Source organism: Aotus nancymaae, unplaced genomic scaffold (genome assembly GCF_030222135.1).
Source record: "Aotus nancymaae isolate 86718 unplaced genomic scaffold, 86718_ANA_hifiasm-v0.15.2.pri h1tg000040l, whole genome shotgun sequence".
Lineage (NCBI taxonomy): Eukaryota > Metazoa > Chordata > Mammalia > Primates > Aotidae > Aotus > Aotus nancymaae.
In genome coordinates, this window is record NW_026988454.1 from 77,237,485 (window position 1) to 77,250,623 (window position 13,139).

A 13,139-nucleotide genomic window follows, 5' to 3' on the forward strand; every position below is an offset into this window, starting at 1 on the left:
GGGTGTTTTTATTGTGCAGCTATAGGGTTGAGAACTTGTAAGCCAGAGAAGGATGTGGGTCCTTATGAACTGTAGGTGGGGGTGAAGACAGTGTTTATTTTGTTCATGTCTCTGTTCATGTATTTTCAAAAGGTTTTCATGAGGGTTGAAATAGCAAACACTGTTTATGAATGTTTACTGTCTTTAAAAAGCCTCATTTGTGAACTTTTACTTCTTAAAACCCCACATGCAGCAAGGTTACTGTTACATTTTGAAATGTGCAAGGATATGTAAGTTAAGGTTTGTCAAGAACAATAGGGCTAGGTACGGTGGTTCATGCCTATAATCCCAGCACTCTGGGAGGCCACGGTGGAAGGATTGCTTGAGCCCAGGAGTTCAAGACCAGCCCGGGGAACATAGTGAAACCTCATCTCTACAAAAAATAAAAAAATGAGGTGGGAGGATCGCTTGAGTCCAGGAGGTTGAGACTGCAATGAGCTGTGATCAAGCCATTGCATTCCCACCTGGGTGACAGAGTGAGACCTTGCCTCAAAAAAAAGACCAGTAGCATGTGTCTAAAATTTCAGAAGTTGAGTATTTCATTGTACCCTTCGCATAGAGCCAAGTTCTTTTAGCTAAGCTTTCTCTCTAAGACAGGTTGTGGCACATAAAAGCAGAGAATCTTGAGGCTGTCACATCTCACATTCAAATTGCCATGTCAGAATCGTTCCTTTGCTCCTTTGTTTTTATTACTTTTCCCTTTGCTTGTCTCATTGTCTTTCCTTGAGGAAAGACAGTGGCTTTACTGCACTTGTGGTTCTCTATCTCTGCAGGAGCAGCAGAGGGCACTGCTCAGAGGTTTTCCTGCTCCTGGAAACCGAGATGGTGCCCTCCCCGCCCTCCCCTTGCGGTTAGTTGTATAACTAGTTAAAAGAATTTAATCCTTGGCTGGAATCCCAATTCTTCCTTTAGACAGGGCTCTAGAAGCGCATCCCCTGATAGAAATATTTGTTGGGCTAGTTATTTTAATAAATGTAAAGATAGTGAATAGAACTGACCACCTTATCCTAATTGGTATAAACACAATATTGCTCTCAGGACTTTTACAAATTACTAGTAATGATGAAAAATGCACTCCTCAAGACTTTGGATTATCTTTTATTCTACTTTTTGTGCTACTGATACATTTCTGAAAAACACAAGAAGATTCTCTCCTATCTCTCCACTTAAAATACTTAATACTGAAAAGCTGAGTGTCATTGGTTGTTCAATTTCTGCTGGACGTGATGTGAGATGACTGTTAACACTCTAAAATTGGGGTTTTTGCTTTCCCTAGGGCTTATGAGAATGGTTTAAATATAATAGATAGTCAGTAAATATGTATTGATGAATACACAGCTTTGGGATCTCAAGTCAGGGTCTGCCCTACTCAGTCTAATAATGCCCTTTGGGGAGAAACATTTTTCATTACAGATTTCTCTTAATTCTAAGAAATCTTTAATTCTGAAAGGTTAAAAAAAAAAATGCAGTTCTGTGATTCTTTACATATTTTGGGTCATAGAAACCTTTGAAAATATGGCATATACTCTGGAAACTTGCCTCAGGAAAAATCTTCCTTCACAAGACTTTGCCTATAATTCCTAAAGGTTTACAGCAATATCTGAAGGCCACCTGCAGACATCCCAGGGAAATCTGTGATCCTTATGCTAAGACTATCCTCTACCGCCCCCTACTGGCTTGTCTTGGCCATGGGTCACACGAAAAGATGGAGGTTATTTCTATCTGACATTTATAATATTTTTGTTCTCTTCTACAGGGCTAATTGACTATAATTTTCATTGCTTCCGGAAGGCCATTCATGAAGTTTTTGAGGTGAGAATGAAAGTAGTAAAATCTCGAAAGGTTCAGAATCGGCTGCAGAAGAAAAAGGGAGCCACCCCTAATGGGACCCCTAGAGTGCTGCTGTAGGTGAGGGTTCAGGAACATCTTTTGAAATCAGACCCTATCCATGAGGCTGCTGCACCATGTTGCACTAAAGGAAGAGGAAGAAGGAGATTGGGACACATACCATGGATTTGTTGTAAAAAAAAAAAAAAAAATCCTGCAACCCTCTTGATCTTCTCTTTTATAAATAAAGTAAGCACTTTGAAGCAAAAACTTGTATATTAACAATGATGTGAACTCCATTGTCCTTTCATTACACAAATGTAAACTTTTATGGTCTGTAGTCAAAAAAAAATCCCATGTGAGAACTGCCAGGAACTGTACATATTTTGCACTTTTTCATGTTTCTCATTGAACTGAACTTTGATAAAATGACTTTTCTAAGCTTTTTTTCTGTACTTGGTGTCAAGGACATGGATACTGTAGTCCATATCTATATGGCAATCAGAAATTAATCAAAAAGTGATGCATTGGTAATGATTTTTTGTAAATTTGGAAATCTTTGCTACCAATTGTTGAGAAAAATCATTTTTCAGTGGAGCTGGAGCAGATTGGGGCTCAGGAGCAATAAGAACTGTCCCGTATTTATAATGGGTGTAAACAGTTTTGTAGAATAATGTTAGCACCAGACTTACCTAAAAAGTTCTATGGTGGTGGCTGTGCTTCCCTGCTCAGAGGTTTTAATGAAGCTCTTTACCTCAACACACATCTCTATAATCACTTTACACAGAAAGGTTATTTCTTTTTGTTGCATTACTATTCTTTTGAAACTTTGGGACCAGATTTCCAAAATGGTGTCGATCACTGGGGAGAAGTAAGAATGTCACTGAATTGCAGGGTTTCTGGAGGCTTTTCTATACCTGCCACCCAGGGCTAAAGTAATGTCAGAGACCCAAAGTTGTCCCGAAAGTCTGTGATTGGCAACTGCAGACTAAAAAATATTTATACAATTCTGGACTTTCGGCCTTGTGCGGTGGCCTGTTGTGCTGCATTTAAAATGCTTCTTCAGGACCAGTTCTTTATTGCTCCATGACTGTAGTGACACAGCAAATCGCAGATCTGCACCATGGAGCTTAATCCTGTTAGTCACTTTTGTCACCTCCGAATCTCCTTCTCACTGGTGATAAGGTGCCTCGTGTACTCCACCTGTTCCCACTTTATGATTGAGCCACACTCAGCCTGCCACCAGCATGCTCTGCAAGGCTGAAGAGTCATCCTGAAGACCCCTAAAGGTCAGTGGGAAAAGGATGGCTGGAGAGACATTACAATTAGCTGTGTAATTGTTTCTGTGAAATTCTTTCACTTATGTTTACTTTAGACTAACAGGAAATTAAGAGTCCTAAATCTACCCCTATGCCAAATCATTCCAAGTAGATAATTTTATGTGTGTCTCAAGAGTTAGCACCCTAAGGCATGCTTGTGGGGCATTAGAAAATAAGATTTTTTCTTTTTTAAAAAGCAGAGCCTCCTAAGAACTTCAAAGTTGGTCCTAGCAAAATATATAAAGTCCCTAGAGCAACTTATCCTTGAAACTTTTTTTTTTTTAGAGGGGGGGACTCTTACTCTTGCTTGTGCTGGAATGCATTGGTACAGTCATAACTCACTGTTACATCTGGGGCTCAAGGGATCCTTCCATCTCAGCCTCCCTAATAGCTAGAACTACAGGTGCACACCACCACGCCGCCTGATTCTTAAATTGTTTTTTTGTAGACATAGGATCTTGCTGTGTTGCCCAAGCTGGTCTCAAACTCCTGGCCCCAAGCAATCCTCCTGCCTTGGCCTCCCCGAATGCTGAGCTACTGTGCCCGGCCTAAACTTTCCCACTTCTCTCTGCGGCTTCTTTCCAACCTCTCTTCTTCCTCTCCCCAAGTCCTGTTTCTTTGAAGCTGATAACTGAAATTTAAGATGATATCTGGTTGGGGTTTAAGGTTTGAGCCTCCCAAGGGTCTGTGCATTTTGAAAGAAGATTTCTAAAAATAATTAAGGTGCCCTAACTCCTTCCCTCATGATTCCTACTCAGAAACCTGGATGTTTAGGAGCCCAGGGCTCCCTAATTTCCAGAGCTATATCCTGTTGGACCTTTGCCAACAGACCTGGCACTTATGGGTTGTTATAAATCTAATTCTCTGATATTTTTTACATGTTGTTTCACTTTGAATAAGCAAATGAAGAATCTGTTTTCTAATGTGACTTTATCCTCAAGATAGAGACATTAGCCTATTTGGTAAATCACACATTACTTAGGTATATTTATTACTATAACCAGGTGGAGCTTCCATTTTTAAGCTGGGTATATGATGGGTTTTTGTTAAAATGTGCCTTAAAAAGCCTATTACTTCAAGAGCAAATGATTCTTTGGGGGAAAGGCAAAAATAATTCTATGACATAGGGCCCAAGTTCATGGTAGTAAGTGCACTCTTTGATTAATCACACGCTAATATAGATTTAATATAGATTACTGCCTCTAACCTTGTAAGTGTGGCAATGACTTCTCAAAGAAAGATGTAGGAGTTATGTCTAAGCATTCAGTTTTCAAGTCTGTGCTACTGGAAATGTCTTCAAGTCATTTTGCATTGTATTTTTGATAAGGGAGGCAGCTTACTGCGATGTATATGGCCATGTTTCATTCTCAAATTTAATTCTATAAATACAAAGCCTAAATACACAGCTACAGCAACTGCACTGGAACATTTTTGCTGGTTTTAAGGGTTGAGAACTTGCCTTGCAGGTTTCCTTCCTCAAAAGGAGCCAGGCAGTCCTTTGCCTTTGGAGTCAATTAGAACTTTTACATAGAGGTGAGACTGTGAATTATTTTGGTTATTTTCAGTGACGTAGATTAGTGTGAATGACCAGGGTGGAAAGTTTTTGAAGGAATATAAAGCAAAAACCGGTTGACATTCACAAACTGTTCTTTTGTGAACATACTTTGGACCCTTAAACATGACTAAAATCACAGCAATATTGTTACATACGGGTTATATACCAACTCTGTTTGAAATATACTCTGGAAAAACAGCTGAATTGTCTTGGTTATTAAAGTATGGTATGCATTCAACTTGTACAGACTGGATGTAATTTGTAATCAGGTATAGCTCATGTTTTACTTTAAACAGTACATCACTTATAACCATTGTTAGGCCATTGCTTTCAAGAATGTTAACTGCCAATTTAAAAGCGTGTGTCCTGGGTTCATGCTTTGGTAAAGCTCTCATTTCAAGTGTATTCATAACTAAGCTTTCTGGGAGCAGAATGGTCTCTTTGGTGAAAGGAAGTACAGCCTTTCCTGTTTCTGAGGCTGCTTACCATACATGTATGTCACTATTTCATTGACCCCGTTAGATCCAAACTTTGGTAAAAGTTATTTGTCCTCAGTAACTAGCTTCCATTTTATGGAAATGATGATAAATCGCACTACTTAAATTTATGATTTTATTTTTAAACTCTTACATCTCCACATTTTTGATGGGTACATGCCAGTTAGGACTGTAGAGCTGTTACTTCAGTAAACTTCAGATTTTTTTTTTTTTTTTTTTTGAGATGGAGTCTCGCTCTGTTGCCCAGGCTAGAGTGCAGTGGCACAATCTCGGCTCACTGCAACCTCCACCTCCCGGGTTCAAGCGATTTTCCTGCTTCAGCTTCCCCAGTAGCTGGGACTACAGATGCTTGATACCATGCCCACTAATTTTTGTATTTTTAGTAGAGACGGGGTTTTACAAGTTGGCCAGGCTGGTCTTGAACTCCTGACCTCATGATCCACCCGGCTCAGCCTCCCAAAGTGCTGGGATTACAGGCATGAATCACTGTGCCTGGCTAACTTCACATATTAATTCTTGCTGCTGTGGCCCTAATCCCCTAGGATTTCCCTAGGGAAATCCTTTACCTAACAGTTTACCTTATCATTCTTAACTTTGCTTAGTAAGATTCCATCCTACAATGACCTTTACAGATCCATAGGAGTTCTCAGAGGGGCTAGCCTTAGATGTTATATCTTAAATATGAAATCCTGTTTCTGATTGGAAACCTGATCTGAAATAATTATTTCCAAGATTTTCAATCAGTGGTGATGTTGAGCTTGAGAGAAAGAAAACTGTTTCTTCAACAGAAGTATTTAATAGTAATAGATACTGACTGAGTACACACAATATGCCCAGGCAGTGTGCTCTGAAGTACTTTCGCATAACTAAAATTTATAATCCAAGAGGTAAGTACTATTATCTAATTTTCAGATGAGGCAACGAAGGTCAAAAAGATGAAATAACTTGTTCAAGATCACATAGCTAGTAAGCCCACTCTCCCAACTACAACTATAAGCTGCTTCACCAAATGTTTTTTAAAAATACCCTCCTTTCACAAATGTGAAAAGGGGCACTGGAGGATTTGTCTGGTGGACTAAGACTGCAGGTGTGCCATTTGAGGATGCAAAAGGAGGGCAGGATTCAGGAGAGTGTATCAGAGCCCACCAGATTCACTGGAGTTTATATATCTAAACTAATAAATTACTACATGGGTGTGAATGCTGGCATACTGAAAAAGAAATACCTATTCTTACATGAGCTTACCTGGCATATTTATAGAACCAATAGGAGCAGTCTTCTAAATGTGCTTCACTCAGAGAAGAAAGTCAAAGATAATGCATTTTTATTCCTAATCCATTAAATAACTAATGCTGAAGATGGTATTACGTGTTTAACTATCTGAAGAAAATGTAAATACTTTTTACAGCAACTTGGTTTTCTAATAGGCAATAGTATATTTCAAGCTCAGAAAATTAAGAGAGAATAATAAGCCTTTGGTCTTAACTATATTCAACTTTTTACCTTGAGATTTCAAAATGTGTAACAATAAAATACTGCTCTGGATTAAAATCCAAAAAGGTACATTTCCATCCTAATTTTTTTTTCACCTTCAGATCTGTATCTTAAATTGCAACTAGCATGCCTTTACTAGAATCTTCTATAGGTGAAGAGCCTCAAATCTAACATGTCTAAAATTGACTTCCTTCTTGTTAAATCTCCTATGATGGTGTGACTTTCCTCCCTGCAGTTCTGCCAGACACTCGGGCCTCATTCTTGCCTCCTCCCTCCCCTCCTGTTCACCTGCAGTCAGTTACTCAGTTCATTCAGCTCAGCCCTAGAAAGGTCTATTGAATCGGTCCATATCCTCTGCCACTGTCTTGGTTAAGAATATCATCTCCTTTTACTTGGATTTCAGTAGCCTTTTTTTTTTTTTAAGAGACAGTCTCATTCTGTTGCACATGCCGGAGTGCAGTGGCATGATCCCAGCTTACCATAACCTTAAACTCCTGGGCCCAAGTGATTCTCCTGCTTCAGCCTCCCGAGTAGCTAGGACTACAGGTGTGTACCACCGTATCTGGCTAATTTTTTTTTTTTTTTGAGATGGAATGTCGCTATGTTGCTTAGGCTGGTCTCAAACTCTTGGGCTCAAGCAGTCCTCCTGCCTTGGCCTCCCAAAGTGCTTGGATTATAGACATGAGCCACTGGATTGGACCCCTCAGTAGCTGTTTAACCAGTGTTTCTCCACCCCATCTGTCCAACCACCCATCCATCCACCCATCCTTCACACAGACCCCGAGTGGCCTCTCTGAAACACCACAATTCTGACCTTATAGCTTCCTTACTTAACATCCTTCAGTTCTCAAGCTCTCCATGACTCCTAAATTATCAGCCCAAACTCCTTAGCAAAGTTCACAAGACCTGCTCCCTGACCTTGCTGCATCTCCAGACTTGGTTCATTCTCCCTCAATGTGTTGAGGACAAGCATGCCCAAAAGGGTGTGGGGTAAAGAAAAGGAGCTGTGAGTTTTGTCAATAATGATTGCTAAATCTCCTATGATGGTATGACTTTCTGAGGGAAGTTAACAATGTTCTTTCATCCAACAGATATTTATATCCAGACTCTGTGCTAGTGAAATGGCTGAAAGGCAGATACTGGAGATGAAAGGATTTTAATACCCAAAAATAATGAAAACTAAACTAATTTTTGATAGGCTCTTATAGATGTCAGTTTTTAGAACTGCAGTTGTGTGGGACTTTACCACTCTGTGCAGAAGAGACCATGCATAATAATAACTAGCATCCGAGAAATTGAGTTGTTCCACCAATAGAGCAATCGCTATATTTACTATTAAGACTAAATAGAAGAAGTAGGCTGTAAATTGGAAATATTTGTGGACGTGTAGTGCTTTTCCTTGTAATTAAGAGGTGAATTATCTTAAAAGTAGGAAGTTTTAAATGTGATTTTAATATTCATACTTTTCCAGCTTAATACATATACGATATCAATATCATTTCAGAATTAGATTTAATAAAAAGTTTATTTGTCCAGATGTGGTGGCTCACACCTGTAATTCCAGCACTTTGGGAGGCCAATGTCAGGAATTCGAGACCAGCCTGGCCAACATAGTGAAACCCGAGCTCTACTGAAAATACAAAAAATTAGCTGGGCATGGTGGTATGTACCTGTAATCCCAGCAACTTGGGAGGCTGAGGCAGGAGAATCGCATGAATCTGGGAGGCAGAGGTTGTAGTGAGCCGAGATCGCGCCATTGCACTCCAGCCTGGGTGACAGTGTGAGACTCTGTCTCAAAAAAGTTTATTTTACTTTTCTTTTCTTTTTTTCTTTTTTTTTTTTTGAGACGGAGTTTCGCTCTTGTTACCCAGGCTGGAGTGCAATGGCGTGATCTTGGCTCACTGCAACCTCCGCCTCCTGGGTTCAAGCAATTCTGCCTCAGCCTCCTGAGTAGCTGGGATTACAGGCACGCACCACCATGCCCAGCTCATTTTTTGTATTTTTAGTAGAGACAGGGTTTCACCTTGTTGACCAGGATGGTCTCGATCTCTTGACCTCGTGATCCACCCACCTCGGCCTTCCAAAGTTCTGGGATTATAGACGTGAGCCACAGCGCCCGTCCGAAATCTGAAATTAATTTTTTTTTTTTTTTTAAAGACAGGGTTTCACCATGTTGGTCAGGCTGGTCTTGAACTCCTGACCTCAGGTGATCTGCCTGCCTTGGCCTCCAAAGTGCTTGGATTACAGGCGTGAGCCACTACGCCCGGCCTATTTTACTTTTCTATCCTTTTCAATCTGTACCAGGGAACTATTAATATGAGTGTTGCCTAAGAATATTTATATTCTCTTAACATGTCATCAGGAACAATAGAATATGTGAGAAAATCTGATGGTAGAATATAGGGCAAATACAGAACTCTTTCAGATCATTTAGAATTGTGAAAGGCTGAGAGATTTTAAAATGTGTCAAACTTGGCCTAGAGGTCCTCAAAAGACCTACTTTTATCATAAATTACAGTTACGTTCAGGCAGTGACCTTATTTCAGTTGTATCATCAGTATTTTGCAATAGTCCTAAGAGAGTGAAACTATAAGCTCTAGTGGTCTCTTTCATGATTTTGAAGATAAATTTGAAGTATCATATTATTCCAAGGAACAGCTTAATTCCATGATTTAAAAAAATCCAAAACAAGGTTAAGAACAGTGCAACAAATATTTACAATAGTCTTTTCTTTGTAGAATATTACATTTGTGGTTTCAATAAATGATATAGCAGTTAAAGCTGAGATGAAGCCTGGTTCTCACAGTCAATCTTGAAAAACTAAACTATCTTTAAAAAGTAGAACATCCATGTGAACTCATGTCTGAAGCCATGTTTGAACGCTATGTAAAATGGCACTGCGACGGAACTGTAGGAGTTGACCTTTTTAAACTTCTTAATTGTGAACCACAATAAATACAGTTCACATTGCAAACTATCGCATACTCATACAAATATTACTAACAAAAACTTACCAAGTTATATCCTCTCTACATGCAATGCATTCTGGTATTTTCTCTTTCATTTTCATTTTTAAAAAGATCTCACAATCCACTAATAAGTCACAACCTGTGGTTTGTAAAGCAGAGTTAGAATGAACCCATTGGCCAGATCAGAGATATCTAAGGATTTTCTTTCTGACCTAAAATATTTTCCTTCTCTGTTAATTTAAGATCTTAACAAATGGGAAATTCTGAGTAAGTCTTGAATTTTTCTTTCATTTGATCACAACTTTCTAGTGTGTACTGGAGTGGTTTTTCTTTTCACTGCCATCCGTGGGCATTTTTATATGCTGGGTTGTATTAGGGGTGAAAGGCTGATGGGGTTGTAGGCCTAAGGGGATCATCTTTACTATGGATTCTAACCTTGACTATAATATGATAGTGTCACATGGAGTTTAGTGATTCATGAGCTCATGTTTGACTCCTAAGGGGTCCTTTGTTAATTCAGATGACATTGGTCTTATCCATTATCAAGGATCCACAAGTTTGCCCTTTTGTGCTGTTTTGAAAGGGAGCTGACCCAGTGACTACACTCAGGAGGGTGGGGGCATTAACTGGTATGCAGCTGCCTGAGACCTTAACCATCTTGTTTCCGCAATCTTTACTAATAAGCTTCTGGGGCTAGCAGCGTTATTCTAATCTTCCAAAATTGAGTTATGAAACCAAGCCCCCACTTATGAAAGGTCAACTATGATAGAGCAATTTAAACCTCAGTGCCATGCTAACCCTCACCACCACGTGGAGAATTCCATTCCTATAAGCTGCTTTTGTTTGCCTCCTGCTTTCATTTTTGCCTAAGTCCTTCAGGCTGCTACGTTTTCTCTCCTCTGGCTTTGCAGAAAGCTAAGCCCTGTAGTACTCAACTTTCCTTACCTAGATAGCCTGGAACTAATTCTGGCCTTCTCCCAGACTGCTTATAAGGTGGCCTTGGTAATTAGGCTTTGCTTCTCTTCCCTGGGAGAAGAGTCACCCTGGGGTTGGCTGTGGGAGACCAGTCCTATGTATCTTTTCATCTCAGTGGGAGAGGAAGGAATTCACTTAAACTTATAAGCTACAAGAAACGATGCCACCAACAAACATAGTACTGTTTCATTTAATGCTCTAGGTCCATATTTTCCAAAGTTACCCAATTTTAAAAATCATCTAGAGTGCTTAAGGATGCAGATTCCCAGCCCCATCCCATTCTTCTTGAATCAGAATCTCCAGGGAGAAATACAGAAATCTGTATTTTAAAATAAGGACCCTAGATAATTCTCATCATTTGGGAGACGCTGTTTTCTCTGTAGTAGTTTAAAGGGATAGGGAGGGGAGATGGTGGGGGATTAGGGCTGCAATCACCTAGGGGAGCTTTTTGCATCCTCTATACCTACATACATATCAGTATCTCAAGTGTTAGTGTTTTTCCAACTTGAAGCTTTAAAAGTCTACATTATTTAACCTATAATTTACATGTAAACTTTTATGAATGTAAATTAATTTTGTCTATTTAAACCATTTATTCAGTATTTAAATACTCATTTACATCTAATATCACAAATTGTGCAGATGGTACTAATTTAGAAAAATTGCTTTTTCCTCACTCAAACAATTTTATTCAAATACTTCAGATGCATCGTTTACCACTGGGTCTTTATCATCACTGAAACAACATCCTGAGTCCTCTCACAGTTTCCTCCTAGTTATTTAAGGTAGAGCATGCCTTAAATTGAATAGAATGCTGTCAGGGGAGATTTTACTACATCTCAAGAACCATTTGTTAAACATCAGAGTTTTTTTTTCCTACATACTCATAATCACCACAAATAAGTAGTTCCTGTATTTCTCTGTTCAACGATCATTTAAAAGCCTAATGATCGCCAATACTTGTTCTGCAAGGCCATACCCTCAGGAATAATTAATAAATATATCTTTGCCTTTTTTTCACCTGATTTTGCAAGGTGACCTTTATAAGACAGAAAACTGCCATTGCTTGTGGCCCTTTCAAGACATATTATCTTCCTCAAGAGTATTTTGTTCAAAAGGACAAAAGAAACACAAGGTGACTCTCTTTTCTGAGAAAGGGTATTTTTGGAAAAATTTTGCTTTCTATTCTGCATACATAGTATATATTACTATCTAATAGCACCTTTATCATCCCCCTACCCCGCAACTTCTGTGTGTGTGTAGAGACAGGATCTCACTATGTTAGCCCGGCTGGTCTTGAATTTCTGGCCTCAAGTGATCTTCCCACCTTCACCTCCCAAAGTGTTGGAATTATAGGTGTGAGTCATTGCGCCCAGCCAGCATCTGTACCTAAACCCAACTTGAATTCCCCAGAGAAGTTAAACTGGCCCCAGTATTTTCTCACAAGATGCTAGAAGGCAGATTGTGGCATACCTATAACTTCTGGTTGTTTAGTGCTGAAAAAAGTGCAGGACTACTTTTGAGACGTTGACGATGTGGTTATCATTCAAAGTTTGCCTATAATTGTAACTTGGGTTTTAATGGGAAGCAGTGTAGTACTGATTGTTCTGAAGACATTAATAATATTGCCAAAATGCCCCGTGGCTGCAGAATTACTGCAAGAATTTCATAAATCATGTATATGCTGAGCATTGTCTGGAGATTAAGAATGTTTCTCCTACCTATGACATTATTTTTTGGAAGTTTGTAGATGCTATAATGGTGAATAAAATACAAATTTGTTTAAAAGTATTGAACTCAGAAATTTCTAGACTTTTTTTTTTTTTTTTTTGCACTTTCCCAATGAACAGAAACTGAAACTACTCCCAAGGAAGAGCAGACTTCTAAAGCTGTTCAGGTTAGTTTGTTGGTGACCAAGTTTCATCAATCAGCAAGTGGCTAAAAGGGGTCCAGGGAATGACAATTTGGGGTGACAAGATATGCAACACAAGAAGAAAGATACAGGCAGAAGTGCTTTGAAAGCTCTTAGGACAGGACTCAGAGGAGGGAAGGAGAACACCCTGCCGAAACAGTTGGCAGCTGTCTGCCAGCACACCACCAAGTGCACAACATTTTCTCTCCCAGAAACCACAGTTTTATTTTAGTTGCAGGTGTTTCCTTTAGAGCTGAACTTAGAAAATGAAATAACTCAAACTCATCAGTTCATCAGAACTAAGGAGTAAGAATAAGTATTGTAATTTTGTTACTAGTTTTTAAAGCACCTTTACGCTTTGAGAAAAGCAAGATGCAGTCTATGCAAATAAAGCAAAAGCACAATACTAAGCAGATTTGCATTTCCTCATCCCTAACACCAAAAGTTATAATTTTGGGAGAGATAGATAATTCGAAGCTATGGTAGCAAACTGAGTCTCAAAAAAAAAAAAAAAAAAAAGACATTATTAAGAAAGCTGCGGTGAAAATTACT

At 39.1% G+C, this 13,139-nt stretch overlaps 1 protein-coding gene across 1 annotated transcript in view; it reads left to right on the forward strand.

Annotated features, from left to right (window-relative positions):
* The window catches only part of RRAGD (Ras related GTP binding D), a 44,013-nt gene extending 39,035 nt beyond the window's left edge, over positions 1-4,978 (forward strand). The window contains exon 7 of the mRNA XM_012444279.2: positions 1,796-4,978. Within this exon, the coding sequence (XP_012299702.2) occupies positions 1,796-1,947 (152 nt within the window). The 3' untranslated portion in view covers positions 1,948-4,978. The remainder of the gene's footprint in view (positions 1-1,795) is intronic.
* The last annotated feature ends 8,161 nt before the right edge of the window (positions 4,979-13,139 follow it).